Source organism: Clytia hemisphaerica, unplaced genomic scaffold, assembly GCF_902728285.1.
Source record: "Clytia hemisphaerica strain Z4C2 unplaced genomic scaffold, Clytia hemisphaerica genome assembly, whole genome shotgun sequence".
In the NCBI taxonomy this organism is placed as follows: domain Eukaryota; kingdom Metazoa; phylum Cnidaria; class Hydrozoa; order Leptothecata; family Clytiidae; genus Clytia; species Clytia hemisphaerica.
The window spans coordinates 1,187,300-1,209,111 of NW_027104114.1; the positions used below are offsets into that span (position 1 = coordinate 1,187,300).

General features: G+C 35.2%; 3 protein-coding genes across 3 annotated transcripts; 1 reads left to right on the plus strand and 2 right to left on the minus strand.

Annotated features, from left to right (window-relative positions):
- Window positions 1-1,857: 1,857 nt before the first annotated feature.
- LOC136813338 (uncharacterized) lies at window positions 1,858-3,912 on the minus strand. Its single transcript, XM_067069850.1, has 3 exons — window positions 3,900-3,912; window positions 3,544-3,711; window positions 1,858-2,935 (listed from the first exon to the last, which is right to left on the minus strand). Exons 1-3 carry the CDS (start codon window positions 3,910-3,912, stop codon window positions 1,917-1,919), a joined length of 1,200 nt encoding a protein of 399 aa, XP_066925951.1. The 3' UTR covers window positions 1,858-1,916.
- Window positions 3,913-4,467: 555 nt separating this feature from the next.
- On the minus strand, window positions 4,468-5,906 carry LOC136813412 (uncharacterized). The gene has a single exon (XM_067069933.1). It carries the CDS (start codon window positions 5,772-5,774, stop codon window positions 4,635-4,637), a length of 1,140 nt encoding a protein of 379 aa, XP_066926034.1. The 5' UTR covers window positions 5,775-5,906; the 3' UTR covers window positions 4,468-4,634.
- A 9,836-nt stretch (window positions 5,907-15,742) lies between these two features.
- On the plus strand, window positions 15,743-19,827 carry LOC136813413 (probable ATP-dependent RNA helicase DDX41). The gene is made up of 4 exons (XM_067069934.1): window positions 15,743-15,889; window positions 16,376-16,498; window positions 17,447-18,279; window positions 19,134-19,827. Exons 1-4 carry the CDS (start codon window positions 15,772-15,774, stop codon window positions 19,803-19,805), a joined length of 1,746 nt encoding a protein of 581 aa, XP_066926035.1. The 5' UTR covers window positions 15,743-15,771; the 3' UTR covers window positions 19,806-19,827.
- Window positions 19,828-21,812: the final 1,985 nt, after the last annotated feature.

Genomic DNA, 21,812 nt, shown 5'->3' on the forward strand with positions numbered 1-21,812 from the left:
AAAATCTTCGAAAATTGCCTCTACTGCCCATTCAAAATTGAAAAAATTGTTGTAAAATGCAAAAATGTTGAAAATTTTTAAGCAACCTTACAAGCAACTTTGGGTCTGGATTTCAAAAAATCCTTAGCAACTCCAGGCCTGACCCTAAAAATGGAGTTGCTTGCTTATAAAAAAAATGTGTACACAGAGATCATCCGATAATAAGTATTTTTGTAATATAGCTTTTATTGTATATTTTCATTAGGGAGTAAGATAAACAAAAAATAGAACACGAATGCAGGACATTTGTTTCATATAATTGTCCTGTGTTTTTGTCTATTTTTTGGAAAAAAAATTGTTTTTAATTTTATTCTGATTATAAGATTTTATTTTTATTTTTAGAAACAAAATTAACCACCAGTTCTGTTTGACATTTTCAAAAACAAAACAGGTTGAAGAGAAGATGATTATCAAATTTGTCTGTTACTAGTTATGATTTCCTGTGCTTGCAAAGTGGCTTTAGCAAACTTTAACTTCAAATCTATTTCGTTCCCAGCATGTTTCCTTTGCAATCCTTATCAAGGAGGGGGTGATATTTCAAGTTAATTATGTAAATAAATGGAAATAGGTGGTTTCTTTTACCCAAAAAACAAAGGGGTCCCTACAAATAGCTTGTCAAAAGAATGCTTATGAAAAGCGTGCACAATATTCATACTTCATTGTCTCGAAATAACCCCAGTATTTGAATTTTAAGCTAAAGTATAATTAAAAAGCAACTGGCAACAAGAATTTATCAAAATTTTTCGAAAATTTGAAGTATTCACTGGGTATATTATGATTTTGAATGTGTATATTTGTAAGTTGAAAGATCCAGATGAAAAATAAAAAAGACAGAAATATTGTTACTCTTGTCTATAAATGATGTCGTTTTCATTTTTGACAATAAAGTAAATAAAGTAAAGATTTGACAAGCACATGTAAATATTACAAAAATATGAGATATCATGAAAAACTGAATGTACTAGTATATAAAATCAGTTTTTATGGATTATTAATCGAGGGCACGTGTGCCGAGGTGAATATTTTCCAGAGAGACAGGCTTACTGAGGTTAATAATCCATTTATAGCCATGCAAAAATTTATTTAATAAAAGTAATTAACAAGTGTATTCTATTGTTCTACATCGTAAAAATTAACATTCTAAAGATGTCAATTTCATAACTGGTCACTACTACTGGTCATAACTGGGAAATATTAACCGGCCACGTGACATCAATTATCCAATCAGTTTTCTCAAAAATGATTGACAAATGTATTGCAGGGCTATAAAACATCAAAATGTTCGTCTGGAAATTTTGATAATTGGGTTTTTTGCAATTTAGAAAAAGTACTAAATACACAGCTTCGTTGTTTTGTATAACAAACAACAAAACAAACATAAGAATTTGAAACTTCTCACAAAATTTCAAAAGGTCCACAAACTTTTATGTCCTTACCACAAGAGGTGTACGTTAAAACAGTAAATGTCACAAATTAAAAAATCACTCTGCTAATAGTGAAAATGGTTACTCTAAACTAAATTTGAAGAAAAAAAACAACAAAAGAAAACAGCAGTTCGGGATAGAACCTGAAACATTTTGTCTTGAGTGCAAAAATATATAATTGAATGAAGTACTTTGATTGAATTTTAAAAACATAAACATAAGCGTCAAGTCTACAGTGTTCAGAAAATGATAACAAAATTTATGCATTAAAATCCTCATGGTTTTTTTGCCACTTCTTACACAGAATTCATCATATTTCTTATTCAGAATAATCTATTGAACTAAAAAAGAGCATTTTGTAAAAGAGCATTTTGATTTCAGCAAAATTATGAGGAACCTTAATTACAAAAAATCTGTACCATTTTATTAACCTGACAAACTATCAACCCAATTCTATCCTGAAAGCTGTTTTCTCTGTGCTGGTTTTCCCTTATCGTCAATATTTGTTTTACTGTTCTTTTTAAGTTTAATAATAGTAACCCAAGCCTTGATGAATGCGTTAGCACGAACATTGGTCCATATTTTGAAGACAGCCTTCCTTAAATAGTTGGAGAGAGAATCATTTAAATCTTTCGTCAGGGAGTCCCATGACATTCTCACAAGACTACTCTTGTCCATTTTCTCATAAATCAAAGGTCTCAAATCCTCCCCAGCATAGTGCACCATCAAATTTCTGTTGAGAACTGTCCGAATAACATTCTCCAAACGGCGTATAAAAATGTAAAATTCATCATTGATGACATATGCTCCTCCTCTGTTAATTCTTTCAGTCCATGCACGAGTGTATTCTAGAAAAGGGATGACCTTGCCACCTTGTTCTTGGCTCCAGCTATGGAGCACTAACAACAAAGCCGTTTTTGAGTCTGATTCTTTCCTGTCTTCAAGCTTTTTCAGGAGTACGTATGGAATGTAACCTGCGACATACCGTAAAATATTTTCTTCCTGAAGTGTCAGTTTTAACTCAAGTTTTTTTGTTTCAGGCCTGTTTTCCTCAAGATTATTTCGATAATTCCATATCTCTTTATGGAGTTTTTGAAGTATGTAATGGAGTAAAATTCTAAGCTCTTTGGTCTCTGGAAAGTCCTTGAATAATGTTCTCCATAGTGTCCATATGGTTTTGTTGCTGAAAACTTCCTCTAATTTGAATGTACAACTTTCGATTTTAGAAGGGTGATCCGGTATGCACTGAAGCATACATACAGTAAATTGTTTGAAAGAATTGATTGTTGTCGTGTTGTCCTTTTCTTCCAATTTGGATTTCAAATATTTGATGAGCTGATGGATAATTGATTCCTTTTTCAGGTTGAATATTCTGTCTTTTGAAGCATCTTCAACAGCATTCTCCAAAAATTTGAATGTTTGTTGTTGTATATTTCTCCTCCATTCTGTGAGGTTCTTGCTTGATTTGGATACTGAAATAAAAATAAAATCATGATTATTCAACATGCCATCATATCTGATCATATGGGGACATAATATATCATATTTTGATCCAAAAAATAACAAAGAAAGGAAGGATTTTGTGTAATACCGTCAACAGCTCTAACTTGGGATGGGTGGTCATATCATGGTATGGTTGACTTTCTGGTCTATATTTTCACTTACTGTTAAATCTCTGTTGACAACAAGTTTGTTTTCTATGATTTTGCGACTATGTTAATTTGATGACTTTGGAGGTTCAGTAAAATGATGGCCAAATTGCTGTCCCATGTTTTGTCAGACTGTCCCAAGTTAGAGCTGTTGACGGTATCATCCAACAAACTGGTACAGTTTATTGAGTAGTTTTGATTGAAGAATGTAAACAAAGTTTTGGCTACATAGCCACAGTATAGTAGTAGTAGTAGGTAAGGAAAATCCTCTTTTTTTTCTTGATATGCTAGGGGACGTTGCATTACAAAGACTACGGTCTTCAGACTAAGCGATCATATCATGACTGCATGAGCAGGCAATTGAATTAAAGCAGAACAGAAAAACTGAGACATATATACATATACATATATAATTATCAAGTAAAACTCACCACATGATTCTTCGTGATCTTTCAAGTATTTAGGGATGACATACTGCTTGTTGCAATGCTTGCAGTGCAAAATAGGTTTATCCTTGGTCTCTTTCTTATCTTCAACCAGTTCATCATATGATTTTACAATGGCTACATCAGTGTCACTTGTAAAAATGATTGAGATTTCTGAATTGGCTCAAGTTCATCTGCCTCCTGGATAATGTCCTCATCCACTATGATTGGTTCAATGTCAAATTGTATTTCTTCATCTTCATCGAGATTCATATCATCTAATTCCAAATTTTCAATCGATAACAGCTCCTCTGGCAACTCTGTATCAAAATTCAAAACAAAGTCGTCCATAATCTCATCACTTGTAGACGCCATTTTGTTGTCCTGCTGGTTGAATAATTACTCATCAAACCTAGTTCCAATAGATGAATAGGCCATTTTCCGTCCTCTTTTCTCAAACCCTGCTATGACAAATTTCTACAGTCAAAGTAATGTACTTTTCCTTTTCCAAGCCAAATTATATTACCAAAAATGAACTTTTTCAATTCCAGGGAAAAAAGATCATGGGATCCTCAGCCCCAGGAAGATAGAGGGAGAAATTGTCCTGGAGGGGGAAGTGAATATTTTCACCTTGATGGGGGAATTTCGGGATATTTTATGGGAAGTGGGGGTAAAAATTGCAGAAGTTAGATAAAATATTTCAAATAGATGATTAGGTGTGTCAATGTTTCCAGCATTTGTGTGTTCATTGCAGGAAATTTTTATTTTTTTAAGTTATTATGCAAAATATAGCAAATCATTGGGTCACGAAAACATTCTTCCAATGGGGGGACCCCAGAAAAAGGGTAGGTGGAGGGAGAAGACCAAATGGGGGTTTTAGGCCCCATGGGGGGGACCTGAAAACCTGGAGGAAACTATGAAGATAATGTGTACATTACTATAATTTACAATTTTTGTGACTTTTAACCAACAAAAATCATCAGCTGTAAAATAGTAAAGAAAATAAAACTAAAAAAAATGATAAATCTTAGGGTATATATGTACATTCAGTATCTACAGAATAATAAAATGTGAGAAAAAGTAAAAAATCGATATTTTTAAGGCTTTTTGACCAAACTGGGTGCAAGACCAGGAGCCATTCCAGTGTTTATTATACCAGCAACATTAAATTTTTGAGATCTATTTCTATCTAATAAATTAACAATGTTTGTTGACGAAATATCAATAGGTTGTGTAGGATTGTTTATTATTGTCTGTTTATTTTCTTGTTTCATTTGAGTCACTACATTTGTTGTGGTGTTAGCTTGCATTGATGCTGCATTATCATTTGTTACAATAACTATCCCACTCATACCGGCAAATCTTTCAAATGCTTCCAATTTAATTTTAGCTTCATCTCTTTCTTTACGAAGCAAGTCATTCTCATCTGCGAGTTTTTGCAGTTCTGATTCTAATATAGATTTCTCATCCTCTAAAGTGCTTTTTTGTGTTGTTCTTTTCGTTCGACTTGTTTGTGCATAGCCTCTATTTTTAATTGTTCGTCTACGCTGTTTCAGTTTAATCACTTCTGCATCTGGCAATCCTCTCAAAAGAGCATTCAAATCTTTGACTGGCATTTCAGCAAGTTCTTCTTCTGTCAGGACAATCTGCTGATTTTCTGGAGGTTTAATTTCTGTAATGACAAAGTTACTTTGTTGAGATGATTGCTGGTTTGCGGCTGCAGTAGAGACATTATTTGGGATATCTACATTTGGCATTGTCATATTAACAGTGGTTATTTTATCCCCAGTCATATCAGATCCCTCTTCAACAATGTTGATTGCTGCTGTTGATCCAATATCGTTGTTGTTATGAATTTGAGTTATTTGCTTTGATGGGTCTATAACAATATTATTATCAGTTGTATCAACATCGACAACTTGAATTGTTGTATTTGAACTGCCTTGCTCGTTCAATGAATGGACATTACTTAATGAAACAACAATTTCATCACTTCGAGCCTGTTTTGGTGTAGTAGCCAAAGCAATCTGGTGATCTTGAAGATGACTTGGAATAGTAACAGAATCAAAACTTCTCTTCTCGCCTGCTACAACGGCAGCTTCAAGACCAGATTGTGCAAAGGAAGGATAAGCCACAGAAGGCTTCTGAGATTTGTAATTGGCTGCTATTATCTCCTTGATTAGTGCTGTTGCTTCTGCAGAATTCTTCGAACTATCGGTTACAATGTTTGAGCTCATCGTCTTTATATATCAAATCCACATGGACTGATTTACAAAAAAAAATTTAAATTCTCCTTTCCAATGTTTTGATGGCGATGCCTGAGTCAGGGCTTTGTCAGTGCCACCTCAGCAATAAACGATTTTAGCCTCCTTTTATCTCTACAGCGATAAAGTAGCTATTATTTACATGTTTAACCAATCGACACCCATATCATCTAGCAAATAACCAATGAGATTCATCATCCAATCAAAAATAAAGAGATTGCGACTTCAAACCTCTGCTTAAATATGCAGGACACAGGATACAGAAAGCAGGATGATTTTAAAGTGAAAGTGAAAGTGCAACAAAATGGCGGATAAAATCACAAAAAAATTTGCAAAAATGTGTTGTTTCTGGACAGGGCAAAGGGCAAAAATTCCCAAGGTGTCTGACCCTTGCTTTTTCAAGAGGTTGTAGTGAGTCTTTGTACTAATCTTGTAAAGGGGTGTGGGGGGTGTGTTACTTGACGATCTTAGCTTTTTTTGTTGTTAACAAAATTGGGTAGTTTCAGTTTCTTGACCATTTGCTCAACATTCTTCCACTGTACTATGTATTCATTCTAGTACCTCTGGTTTTGGATATAGACGTTTTTTTCTATGATCAGTCAGCTTGGAAAAAAAATATTGGTGATTAGAAATTCCGATGAAAATCCATATCGTGAGGTCGGGTAACTTCTAACTTGCATCAGTACAGTGCACAGTTTGGAGAAAAATCCTCGTCCCCATCACATCATATAAAATTTTTTTCTTCGATTGACATTGGTGGCTTGTTATTAGCAAGCAAGTGAGAAGAAGCGCATGGCGGAAGAAACAAATAAAATAAAGACCATGTGTTTTGAACTTTTGTATCATTTAAAAGAGTTTTGATGATAATAATAGACCTTTTCGCCTTTGCGTCCGCCATATTGAATTGTATGCAAAAATTATGGTTGCCGAATTGCCGTGGTGAAATTCCCTTAGAAAGTATGCAAAACATATGCAAAAAGAAAGTATTAAATAAAAACTTACATGCATAATTGGCATTATATTAAAGTGTAATCTTGTAGAAGAAAGATTAAATTTGCTTCTCTTGAAAACTAAAAACAATTATATTCACTCATCTCTTAGAACAAGCACTTCAAAAGACCATAACATTAGACAGAATCTCAAACTGAAAAATCACCCGCGAAGGTAAAAAACAATCCTTATTCGGCTGACGGCAAATTATTCTCCTGGGAATAGAGCCGCCAAATGATCAAATCAAAACATTGATAAAGTGTGACGTCATAATTACTGCTTTCAGTTTGCGTGTTTTGAAAGTTTGATGTGTGTACTCCGTCTTCGTGGAGTTTCTTAATGGCATGAAAACAGAATATGCAATGTCTTTAAGAACAAATTCCTAAAAGGCTTTTGTTGATTTGTAAATATTTCCTTTTGGATTAAGAAATTCCATCTTTTATTGTTCTAATGATTATAATATTTATTTATAAGATGCTTTGTTGTCTTTTTAATCTTTGTGTAAACTTGCATATGTTTTGCATACATTCCAACTAAATCCAACCACGGCATTTTCGTTCTTGTATTTTTGCATACAATTCAATATGGCGGACGCAAAGGCGAAAAGGTCTATTATACATTAAGAATGACTATTAATTAAAAATAAATGATTAAATTAAGGCGGTCATCGAAAAATTGTTCTATCCGCGTCACCCGCCCGCATCAAATTTTCCGCTGATTTTTCGGTGCGGAGATGTGGAAAAAAATCTGGGAAAAGCAATTTGTTCTTTTAAAGTATAGCTTTTTTCCCAATTGCTCTGACAACCATCGAAAAATTGTTTTGCTCGCGTTACCACCCGCCCCTGAGTTACTGGCGTGATTAAAAAAAAACCGGGAATGTTTTTGACCGCCCGTCCGCCCGCATGCATTTTTAACACCTGTTGCGACGCGAAAAGAGCATTTTTTCGATGACTGCCTAATGATATCAATGAAGATTTTCAAATTCAATTGCTAAACAATGGATTAAAATATATAAAACATCAGGTCCTGAAATAAATTACACATAAGATCGTAGAAGCTTTCCGAAAAAGCTGGTCCGAAAAAGCTGGTCCGAACATGTTCGGGTCTGCGCGGGCCATGTTCAGACCGTTCTTAAAAAAATAAAACCACATCGGCCCAAACATGTTCGGGCCATGCCGTGGGTCGTCCTGCACTCCAAATCCTGTAATCTTGATATATTTTAGTTAGGAACATTTGGCGAGTTCCTGTACGCCGCCTTAATCAAAAAAATCATAACAACACTCATTAAAAAATGGCGTTTGTGTCTTTTCTCACTTTTTTTAGCCTAGACGATGTAGCAAACAAACTAAGTATAAGCACACTGTGCTTTTAATTGGCTGAATTTTTTTTTTCGCATTGGAAAAACTTTTTCAAACTTTCAGCAATGATTGACAGTGCGTCACAAACAGCCATATATACAAAACTCAACATTCTCACAAGAGTTGTCTTTTTGATTTCCCAAACATTCGTCTAAAGCGTTCACTTCCACAATAATTTATGTAATTGCAATTTTGTTCAGTCCACAGTCGGCTTCAACATATACACGTGTTTTTATTTACGTGACCGAAATGCCTACTAAAACAATCCGGGGGTAAGTGGCGAAGCAACACAGCAGATTATTTGTAAAGTAAAGAAATATCTTTTAGCATTGACAATCAAATATGTAATAGTTATCGGACATTTGCGAGTACAATATGAGAAATATTTTACGAGTTCCGCGATTTTTCCGTACAATATTTTCCGAGCCATTAGGCGAGGAAAATATACGGAAAATCCGGAACGAGTGAAATATTTCCATATTATACGAGCAAATGTCTGATAACTGGTTTATCGGTGACCCAAAAAATGCACTTTTTGTGTTGAAAAAAAACGCAGGGCACTATGTAACAAAGTGACGTTAGATTGCTGCTACCGCTACAATGCAACAACATCTTTTCGTTAATTTATATTTTTACATGTAAAATACAAGATATATTGTACTCTTTTTAACCAATCGGATTGCAGATATTTTTCGGATCGCCGATAAAATATATTATATTATATTTTCTTTAAATTCAAAAATCAAAAATTCATTTTCCTTTCGCGAAAAAAAAAGAAAAAAGTAATGAATTAATATTACATACTAAGACGCCCCCGTCTTTTACTATCGTTTAATTTCCGATCTCGGAACGTGCAAAACGCCCTTCCGCCCAATATCCACCCAATCAGCTTAAATTCGCTTTCATTGTCCTTTGACTTTCAAAAAATAATATTTAAAAATTATGAATTTACAATAATTACAGAAAACAAAAAGTTTGATACTTCATTAGGGAAATATTCAATAAATTCCTAGTTTCAATTTTCAGTGGGCGTTTTTCTAGAGCTTCTTTTATCGGGCAATTTTTGCGTCACAAAAACTTTCTCGGCCGCTCGTAATAATTATGCATTGCCAAATTTGGTTCTCCATTGTCAAGTCAGGATCAATGGTGATGTCACCTAAGCATAAAAAAGAAAGGATTTCGTCAGTTTTATGCATATATTAATTTGCGAGATATTCTATTCGCCGCGCGAGCGCACTTTTCGTAGACTAGTCGGAATACTTTCTTTTACTTGCAGGATTGATGGTAACTTTTCATCTTCGTTATTTTTAAAATGAAGCACAACCGAAAAAAAACAAAACTTCAGAAAGTTGCGTATTTCCAGTGAGTAAACAATTCTGACAATTAACAAATTGATGATGATGATTTTTTTTCGGTCAGGCAAATGTCTCGTATTGGTGGTTCTAGTCTTGACCCCTAAGCCTACGCGAGATTGAAGCGTTTGGGTAAAAGAGACAAAACTCAAAAAAAGCTGGTGTTTTGAAGCGCTTCCGTGCGATCGAAATATCGCTGTTTGCGACGCACTGATTGACCAAACTGTTATAGTGAAAATTATCCAGCGCATTTTTCATCTTCTTACCTTCTTCATCTTCATTGAAGCACTTGAGGTTTACTGAAGTTAACCACATAAGATATTTTTATAATTATTGATGTTCACTGAAACATTGTTCGTTGTGCACTGCGGTGGAGTGCGTGACGTAACTTGCGCGGCAACTAACTCGCCTTCTGTTGGAAGATCATATTGGGCGTTTTGGCGTTACCACCCTGAAAGCAGCAGGCGCCTCTGTCTTTCCGCAACTCTTTCCACCATTTTAGATGGCCTTAACAATAGATCCAAAAGGGCGCCATAATCTTGGAAGATAATTTGTTTTGGTCTCCGGCTTTGGGAAGTAGCAATGTTTTTGCGGCTAGTTCGAAACGCAGGTTCAGGTTTCAGGTTACAGGTTAAAACGGAATAATTGCCAGACCAGATATATCATTTCGACTTGAAGTTTGCAGACCAGATAAAAAAAATTCTTACATAAATAATTTAAATTTTATTTCTCTCTTTTCTGTGTATGTTAAAAGTTTTTTTTCTAACATGTATACAGTTTTCTTCTGTATATATTTCTGGTATATTTCTGTATATTCTGTATATTCTGTATATATTTCTGGGTGATAAAAAAGAAAAATTGACCGGCTAAAAACGCCGTATGGTGGCCCGGCAATCGTTCGTACGGGGACGTCCTGCAGCGTACCTTGCGCGGCCCGTAGCCAGGCAACCAGTGACGGTGGAGTGATGAAATTTGGCATGCTTTCCCCCTTCGATATGCTTGACGTCTCCAGAAAGTTTCAAGCCATAAGACTTACCACGTCCGGCGCTGGGGGAGGGGGTCATTTACTGTCCCATACAGGTCCTTTACGGTCCCGTAGCACCCTTCCGTCAACTTTTCAGGACTTGGGACCTATTTTTTCGGAATCTACACCCAAAAAAACATGAAATATCAAAACCTGGATAAAAATTTTAAAGGTGACCTTGACCCGACTCGATCCAGGGATCCCTAGTGCGTGAACTCAACACCTTGTACCACTGGGCTAACTTCAGGGTGTGCGTAGATGATATTTCTCAGCGATGTCATTCCTTGGCTAGCTTGGCTTCGGCCCAGAGCTCAATAGGGACCCCTCAGAGTATTTTTTAGACTTGGCTGATAGTGTACGTCAGTACCAAGTGGTTCACGAGTTGTAGAAACGTCTCACTGCTTTCCATCCCACCGGGGACTCCAAGCTGGTCTGGTACGAGTTCTGACCCCCCTGTAGAGCCTTCCCATGAACTTTTCAGGACTTCGGACCACTTTTTTTGGAATCTACACCCAAAAAAACATAAAATATCAAAACCTGGTCAAAAATTGGGACTTTGACCCGAACCGGATCGGATTCAATCAGGGGATCCACAGCGGTTAGTGTAAAACGCAGGTCACAGGTCACAGTTCACAGGTCGCAGGTCACAGGTCAACAAAGTGCAGACCGGAAAAAAAAATAAGATCATAACATATACATAACAATAACATCAATACATAGCGCATTAAATTACAAAAAAGTAATACATGCTATTTAGATATTATAAAATGACAATTGAATAGAATAACAACCTATTTTGACATAGTGACACTTACTTACAAAAATAATGACAAAATCATAAAATATGATGCCTAGCAAGACAAAAGCACGAAAAATATTTATTATACAGAATGTGATGTGGATGGTGTGAATGGATATAATATGGCACCAAACAGAAGCTTGCAAGGACCCTAAGAGAGTGGTTTTAGAAGGATGGAACTAATTAATTATTCAGTTATTATTTTAATGTCTTAATGACAATTTTTGACAAAAATATTAACAGAATCATAAAATATGATGCAAGAACAGACAAAAAAACGAAAAATATTTATAATACAGAATGTGATGTAGATAGTGTGAATGGATATAAAACGGCACCAATCAGAAGCTTGTGGGGTCCCTAAGAGAGTGGTTTTAGAAGGATGAAACTAATTAATTATTCAATTGTCATTTTAATGACTTAATGACAATTTTTGACAAAAATATTGACAGAATTACAAAATATTATGTCTTACAAGAGAAAAACACCAAAAATATTCAGCATGCCGAATGTGATGATAACAATATGGCTGGATATAAAATTACACCAATCAGAAGCTCGTGAGTTCTCTGAGAAGGTAGTTTTAGAGCGATGTGTTTTATTATATGTAACCATCATATAACATTACAAACATTACAATATGTAATATACCTGTTATACGTATAATATGGTTTCAAATATTTTCTGGTCTGCTTTATACACGGCGCAAACTGCGAAAGATCGATAAAAGCACATGGTTAAATTTTGATGTTTGAAATGGTTTTATATGGATGAAATTGCTTGAGAATTATGTTTTTGATAATTCTTTGTGTTTTCCAAACATTTTCCTCTGCAATGACATTGATTAGAGTTAACCTGTCATCACTGACCTGTGACCTGTGACCTGCGACCTGTGACCTGTGACCTGCGTTTTACACTAACCGGGATCCACAGTGCGTGAACTTAGGATTAGAAACACCGGTCTGTAAAATGAATGTTAAATCAGTAAATTGAACGCGTTTCAAAATAAAAACAGACATTTTACTTTGTATGATAATTCAATGACTACTAACAATTATAGAATAATTTATATATTGTCGAAACCCCAAAGCTCCACTCTACATGTTGGGATATTTTGTTTTTGAAATTTCCATAAAAAAGATTTAACCTGTAACCTGAACCTGTAACCTGAAACCTGAAACCTGAACCTGCGTTTCGAACTAGCCGATGTTTTTGGTTGTTTTCGATGGGAAATGGTAAGAAACTTAAGTTTACAAGGTGTCATTTAGTTTTTTCTGGCTTATAGAATGGCAGGATCCTGGATGGCTTGCCTAACTGTATTTAAGCACAGACTGCCACTTTCATGATTAGGAGAATTTGTTTTTATTTAACTCAGTTTAGCTTTGTATATATTTTGATGACCAGCCAACTCATTCAATTGAGGGCTATGCATGTTAGCTTCCACTGATGCAAGCTACCCGACTTCACAGTATATTTTTTCAAAAGGCGTAGAAAATTCCATTCTTTTTTGCTGTTTTTAATTCAATTACCGTTGCCTTGGAAATTCATACAATTCTTCTCTCGCCTTGGAAATTTTGAATTTTTGTTTAGGCTGAGCTAAACTTACCTCTTTTCTCTTTTCTATTCCAACATTACATTGCTTACATAGTACAATGCTTACATAGTCGACACATAAATACATATTGACAGAAGTATTCCCCAGGCAAGGTTTCTATCAAAATCTGCCATAAAAACAAAAAGTGGGTTCTTCTTCTCAGTGGTTTCCGTGAGTCACTCCATCAAAAAGTCTCTTTTTAGACATGGATGGACATAAATTTCCATTTTCATGGCCCAAAATTATCTTGCCCCATCATGTTCTTTTGTATTCTTTGGCTTTGCTATCAACAAAGCGCTTCTTTCTTCACAAGAAAAACAAGTATATTTTACCTAAGTTTTGACTTAACTCAAAATCAGTCAGGGAATAGGCATAGTGGGTGTTATCAGGAGGGCAAAAAAATAATTTTTTAGGTTGCTTGTCAAATCATATTTCCTTTACTAAACCCAAAGTTTATTTGAGAGGAGGAACAAATTAAAACTTTCATTTTAGGTATATGGGAACAGACCGTGAATAATTCTATGGTAAACGTTCTTGAATGAACGTCCTGTTCTTTTTAATAATAATTTTGATAACACAGGGTTCTAGCGTTTTACATAAATCAGAAAACAGAACATTTACTTTAATCAGATTAAATTTTGCAAGATTAAATTTAGATTTTTTGCCCTTTTTGCGAAATTAAAACTCGCGGAAACGCGTGGGTTGCTCGATTCGGGAAACTAAATCCATGCGAAATTTTTGAAACTCTTGACTTGCGAAATTAAATCCGAAAAAATTTGCGACTTTTTTGGCTCGCAAAATTTGATCTCCCAAAATTTAGTTCGAATAAAGTAAATGTCCTGTTTTCTGATTTCTAAAAATGCTATCGAGCCCTGTGTTTAGATAACAATCAATGCACCAGTGAATTTTGACCTTATTTGCTCTCATTTTAAAGATTTTATTTTAAAATAATGCTGAAGGAACTTAAAGATTGAAAATGACCTTATAATCTTTTTGAGTCATTATTTTCTTAGTAGGTACTTTATTACACAAAAATAAGTTGACATTATATAACAATAAATAGCCTTGAAATTATTATGCAAAAAATTAACACAAATTTTTTTTGCTTTTTTCAAGGACGCTATGGCTGGTTTTAATTAAAAGGGTTTTAATTTTAACACAAAATTTCTTAGTTCGTATTAATTACATGTCTACTTATTTTCGTATGATAAGGTCATTTTCGAAATCCCACTCTTGTTAGATTGTTCTCAGGATTGGACCAAATTTATGAAATATTTTTATACAATTGTTATTATCATAAACGCTAGGCTGTAATAATCTAAAATGGAAACAAGAAGTTCAAAAAGGAAAATAGTTAAACCTCCAAAACCAATCTCAGTGTCTGTCAAGAGGCCAAAAAAAAGTTCAACTGCTTTGTCAGCCTATTTGAAAAGCTACAAAAATGGAGATGAAATGCATATAACATTATTTCGAGCTGTACAAAAACTGGTCCAACCAGAAATGGTATTTTACCCAGGATGCCATCGTCATATCACTGCATCACTTACTTTCAAAGATGTGATTTATGTCGATTTTGATTCTAAAGTACAAAATTGTTTTGAAGATGATTCTACTTTACAATGGCTTAATGATAACAAGGAATATGACAATGACTGTAAACTGAAATTCATTTGTGGTGATTTTACACATAATTTACAAGGAGTTGTGGAGGAAAGTTTTGATTTATTGATATCTGCCTGTGCTGGTATTGTATCAACATCAACCTCCAAATATTTGAGGAAAGGAGGGTACTATTTAATCTCAGATGCTCATTATGATGCCAGAATGTTATCCCTTGATAATGAATATACACTCAAATATGTATGGGATTCAGAAAAAAAAGAACTTGTCAATGAGCAGATTGTGTTGGACCAGCACTTTAGGACTCTGGATGGTGAAAAGATTACAAGAGAAATGGCTGATGAAAGTATCAACAAACCTAAAGCGAGACGGTCGTTTAAGTTGAAAAAGGAAGCAATGTTTTATTTGTTTCAGAAAAATCATTAAATTTGTTTGGGTCCAAAATTTAAATTTTTTTATCTCAATAATAGAGTGTCAAATCTAAAATGTTAAAATGTCAAAATAAAAATTCTAACAACATGAATTATTTCAAATTTCAAATCTATTGAAAATAACCAACTGATCAAATTTTCTTTTTAGAGTTAATGGCTAAATTTTAGGGAGGATGAATTTGTCTTTTTTAATTTTTTACTTTTAAATACTTTTTATTTATTTGATTTCTTTTTATAATGCATAAGTTTTATTCCAATCATGTAACTTTTCTTGACATATACGAACATATACTATCACAAATAATGAATTAATTCTAACTTGTTTATTTTTTAATAAGTGCTTTTTAGATTTGACTTTTAAGATGTCTGTCTTTTGACTGAGTATATTCAACTTGTCTGCGATCAATATAATAAGTTTTATGAGAATCTTTTGTTTTCGGTCTGAGACGACCCGAAGGTAGGGGAGGGTGCTACTTTTTCTCTGTGGATTACTCAAATTGCCTTTGGAGAGGCATCAAGTATTATTTTCTTACTAAGTAGGAAGTCTTTATTGTTATCCTGCCACTTTGGGCGCCGTAGCCGAATGCTCTACTTTTGTAACTGTTGCTGGTGAAATCAGGAGTCTCTTGAAAAGATTACTGGTTTAAAAACTTGTGTCATTGGAAATCAAAGGGGTGGAAAATTTAATAAAAATGATTTTAAGCTATTAATATTATACATCAATCTTTTCTAAAATGAAACTTGGTAAATTACTTATTCTTTATCATTCTTAGAAGAATAATCAAAATTAAAATCTCAAAAAATGTTGCAAAATTTTGTACCATTACGTAATCAACCAAGTACAATTCAAACGTCATTAAGAGCCAATCAAAACATATCTGCTGATGCTGTCAGAAGTCGTCACGGAATTGAAGTCGAAGGTAAAAGCTACTTTGTAGTTTGCTAATGTTGGTACAGCGGACTCTCTCTAATTCGAATTTCTATCATTCGAATCGCAACTTATTCTCAGCTCCCCTTAAAGAGAAATCCTCCTTAAAAACACACTTTAATTCGAATCTTTCTGGAATGTCAGACAAATTAGAATGGTGTAGTCTGTTGTTGACCTCCCGGACGAAGAAATCTCATAAAAAAGACTGTTTTCTCCAAATCTTTGGTCGAGGCAAACTTTTGGAATGTATCAATACATACGTTGGATAAACCCTTCATTTCACTTTTACAGTAAAAGATTTTTTCGTCTTTTGTTAAGTAATGCCATTATGAAAGCAAACGTTCGAATCTGTAAAGGCGAAATCGAACGTTTGCTTCCATAATGGTGGACGTTACGTAACTTAGAAAAATATCAAAAATTCTATAGTTTTGGAGCTAAATGATATAAGCTATTCCACCTCATTTTTCTTTGTTTTTAGGTGACAATGTACCTGACCCGATATCAAGTTTCGATGAAATGGAGATTCCACAAGCGTTGAAAATCTTTTTAAAACGTGTCAAGAAAATCTCGAAACCTACACCAATTCAAATGCAATCGATAAGTATGTTGTTCAGTTGTTTCTTATGGGATAGTCAGATGGTTTGAGATATTTTGACTCTCCGAATCTTTTTGTCCAAATGTTTTCCAAAGTCGAGATATTTTAAGAACCATCTTAGAACCCGTTTTGAAAGATTTCAAATTGTCATATTTCGACTTTGGAAAATTTGGAAAAGAGTTAGACAAAATATTTGGAAGTTTCTCTCAGGATTTTGGGACAATTGTACAAGCCGAAGAACTCAAACCATCTGATTATCCCTTTCTATAGTTAACCTTTCGATAGTTGGGTTGGAAGGTAAGACTGTTTAGACCAAATATTAGACCTAACATGACTCGAGAAACTTTTTAATCCAGAAGGGAATGGGCTTTTCCCGAAAAGAATTTTACCCCACTGTTGAGGATATTATATATCCTACTTCATTAATAAAGACCCCCTGGATATCCACTCTTAAAAATATGCTCAACCCCCTGGATATCCCCTCTTATAAAGATGCTTACCCCTGGATATCGTATTTTTTACGTGAAAAGACACTTTACCCCCTGGATATCCGCTCCCTTGTAGATATTTAACCCCCTAGATATCCACTTTCGAACAAAAATCGTTAACCCCCTGGATATCCGATATCCTCAACAGGGGGACACGGACTATTTCTGGAAAAGCCCAATAAAACTTTCAGTTTGGTGACCTGACGTTTCCCCGACAGACGTTTCCCCGACAGACGTTTCCCCGACAGACGTTTCCCCGACAGACATTTCCCCGACAGACAAAATGAGTGGAGCCAGTGGTTTCTTTCATTTTGGTAAAGGGTGTGATCTCTTGGTTTTTTCACCTCATTTAGTGTAACCCTACATCCAGTGGCTCCGCATTTTTTTGTTTTCTCCCTTTCTAGTCCTAATCAAAGCCCAATAAACAAAAACTTTCATTTGTAAAATCTTTCCTCGTTCCATATAGGTTGTTTACAACATCAACGTGACATCATATGTCTTAGTGCTACAGGCACCGGGAAAACATACGGCTACTTGCTGCCATTATGTTCGTTTCTATGGAAACGCCAAAACAATATTCATCACCAAGCACAACGAAATCAACAAGCAAGTCAGCCATTATGTCTCATCATTGTACCAACAAGAGAGTTGGTGAACCAAGTATTAGCCATCACACGAGAATTATTATCAGCTTCTAATATTTTCGTGCAATCATCAACCAACTATGGACATTCACAAAGAAACGGGCATTCGACTCCAGGTCCCTCGCACTTCGTCGATAATTCGTCACCTGTGAATCACCCTCCATTTAATAATACGGGTGGAAGGGCGTTACCGAATCAATGGAATTTTCACCCGCCACGGTCACAATTTATTCAACAACCTATAAACACTCCGAATTATAATCAACACCCGCCCTACACACCGCCTCGACGCCCACACCCACCCTACACACTGCCTCAACGCCCATCTTATCAGCAGCAAATGTCTAATATGGCCAATAATGTCGGATATGCATACGAATCTCAAATCCCGAATGCCAACCAGCAATACGCTAACATCGAAAAGATTGTGAAGCAAAAAATAATAGGACTCTGTGGTGGAACACCAGTACATGATGACGTTACACGACTCAATATTGATCAACATGTAGTTGTTATAGCAACTCCAGGTCGTCTCTTAGACCTATGTTCAAGGAACGTGTTGAATCTTGATGGAGTGAGATATTTTGTGATTGATGAATGCGATCGGATACTTGATATGGGAATGGAGGAACAATTGAGACAAATCGTTGCAAAGGTTCGTCTACTCAATATTACACTGCAGTCTCAAGAACTCGAACCCTTATTTAATCTGAATCGCAGACTTCTATAGATATACTTCCTATAAGAAATTGTTTTCGCTAGAGGATGAGCAGAAGCCTAACCCTTATTATCTTAGGTTCCAAATAAACGGACCCAGCTTGTTAATTTTCGAACCTCCGGGCCTTATTAGGACCCCCTTCCCCGTTTATTAAATTTTAAGAATATTTTCAGCTGTCAAAGAAAAGGCCCCTATTTATTCTCTAAATAGCCTGATTTTAGCCTATATTTACCTTATTTTTGGGTTTTCAGAAGTACAATTTCCAACCCCCCGGCAATTAGGCGCCTCCCGTTTATTAAAATCTCGAAAATCTTCGAACCCCCCCCCCGGTTTATTCGACCCCCCCCTGTTTATTTAGAACCTAAGAATACTCTTATGTCTCATTAATTCTTTCTTATCCCTTCAGTTAGCTATGCCAAACCTTACTTCATAACTCGAGATTTCAATAAATCGAGCAAATTAGTGTTTCCAGTGCGTGTTCGAGTTGTCTCAAGTTTGTGCTTAATATATTTCCGATATCTTATACCGCATTTACGAGTAGCAATCCAAAATTTCGCTCAACAATCAAGTAAAAATTTATCCGAATAATTCGAGAGACGAACCAAGCTGTAGCTGGCCCCACAAAAAAGACTCTTAAAAAAGTCATATAACAGCCATATGATATTTTTTAAGGTAAAAACTAAATTCCACCAGACTAAAATAACTCATCACTAGAAAAAGAAGTTCCTTCTGTGCCTGAAATAGGGATGTGTTGCGCGCTTTTTAGCCTTTGTTTTTTTGTTGATTCTCAGGTGACAATCAACTCCAACCATGATGATATCCGTACAAGCTTGTGGTCAGCGACTCTTCCCGAATCATTAGAAAGAATCGCACGATCCGCGGTCATACATCCAATCTACGTCTGTTGCGGTATCAAAAATTCTGTCCCACGTAACATCCAGCAAGACGTACGTTTCCTACATACGTACCAGAAACGTGAAGTGTTATTAGACGTTTTACGTCAAATTCCGTACCCGCCCGTTCTGGTTTTCACGTCGTCAAAAGATAAAGTTGATGACGTCACTGAATTTTTACATGGTGAACAGTTTCACGCAGCTGCGTTGCATTCTGGGTACCCACAAGACTATCGTAATGACGTTATAACGTCTTTCCGTAGCGATGAGATTGATATTTTAGTGGCGACTGACTTAGCAAGCCGTGGTCTTGATGTCCCAACTATAACACACATTATTAATTATGATACACCTGATACTATAGAGGATTATATACATCGTGTCGGGCGGACAGGACGTTTTGGTCGCGCGGGTAACGTGACTACTTTTTTGACTCTTGATTGTAAGATTGCGAACGAGTTGAAAGAACTTTTGGAATGTTCGAATTGTGATGTTCCTCTTCAGTTGAGGGATGTGAAAATGTTTGGACAAAAAGTACTTCATACGGAAATGGGTGATCGTGTCGCTTGATGGAAAAAGAAGAGATAATAAGGTAATTTCAGCCTTAATTTATGCACATATTCATATGCGTAGACTTCGATTTGTAGATTTTCTTTGGGTTCATGACGATTTCGAATTTTTGAATTGGAACATTAGTGAGGTTAAGTATCGATAAATAAATCACGACGACGGACGAATTTTCTCTAGCCTTCATTTGCGCTACGGCACTTTTTTACAGGCTGATATTATATTTCTTCCGCCCTTCGATACACCCCTGTTCCACAGCCCTGGTGGAACTCCCCCCTTGCCGAGAGAAGTCTTTGTTAAAAGCTAAAAAAAATCAGTGCGCCGTGGGGATGATTGAATTTTAAATTTTAAACATAGTCGTTACAAATAACGTGTTTTATGATGACTATGTTTTAAATGAGGATGAAAAAAATTGCACTCCAAAATCAACGGCGCACTAGGTTTTTTCAGCTTTGAACAAAGAAAGTTAATGTGCCAGTAGGGATAAAATTGTAGTGTATTTTTCCACCATGGACGAAATATAGACAAAATTATCAAGTCCACACGTTTTTGGACCTACCCCGGTGGAGGTCCTATAAATTAACCTGTGTTTGTTCGTCCGTTCGTCCGTCCGTTCGTTCGTCTGTTACCAACTTTTCTCAGGATTGAATCATAGGAATCTTTTGATTTTTGATACAAAGGTGCAAAATGGTGGTGGCCAAAATGTGACGGAGCCCGATTTTCGAAAAAAAAAATTTGGGCCAAGAACCCTCGAATGTAACGGAGCCCGATTTTCGAAAAAAAATTTTGGGCAAATTTGGGCCAAAAAACGGCTAAAAAGGGTTTTTTGGACTTTGTGAAAAATTGGATCATTAATTTTTTCCAATTTTTTTGCATGAAAGTAAGGTACCATCATAGGTAAAAGATGGCTCAATCAGATTTTTGTAAAAAAAGAATTTTTAAGCTCAAAAAGCGCATCTTTATCTATAAGAATCACTATTAATAAGCATACATCAATGTTCTTAGCCAAATTACTCAATTTTGGTTTCTAAACGTTTTTTTTATAAGAAACAAACGACTAATTTTAATATATCGTCACTATTTGTGTTCTGAATGATTGTTTAATGGTCACGTCACGTAGATATCAATTATAAATGTGTTAAATGCATAACCAGGTAGGTCCATAAAAGTATCACTTGTTTTTATAAGAATAAGCTTCAAAATTTTGGATGTTCTTATAAAATAAAACTTGAATTGCTATTTGGTCTGTGACAGAGGGGTGTATAAATTTATTCTTAAACTGACAGAAAAAGGGGAAACAACGCACGACCAGCGAAAAGAAAAGTAGGAAATTTGAGAAAATAATTTTTTCGCGAAATAACAAACGTTATAAACAATACTGATTGGGCGCTAAAAAGGTGAGTGAAACACACTCCATCGTTGGGCTGTTAATGAAATTTACTCTGCTTGAAATCAAGAAGAATACACGTTATTTTATATAAGAATGGTGTTTTTTAATTTCATCATGGATATTCTTAACTTTTTTTGGGATAATCATCCTAAAATATTCTTAGGGTATTTTCTTAGGTTAGAGTCGAAATTCAACCAAAATTTAACAAGAAACACACATGCAAAAAATGGCATTTTTGTGAACATTTTTAGCCTTGAGGGGGGTGGCATTCTTAGATTTTTTGGCTAATTCCATGATGGTGATATTTTTAGCATATTCTTAATTTTTTGGCAAATTTCATCATGAGTATTCTTATAAAGTATATTCTTTAAAAAAAGTGTATTATTTGCACAAAGACCAAAAGCGAAGAGCTACACGCTATAAAAGAAAGCGTGTACTACAGTATAACCCACTAGGGCATCTTGGACCCGGTGGGACCCCCCGACCAAATTGGACAATCTGGCCAAAATTTCGTCTCCGTTGTTGGGGAAAATACCCTCGGTCAACTTTGATTTCATCCTTACACGTTTTTTTTATAAGAACATACAAAATTTTGAAACCTTAGGATGTTCTTAACTTTT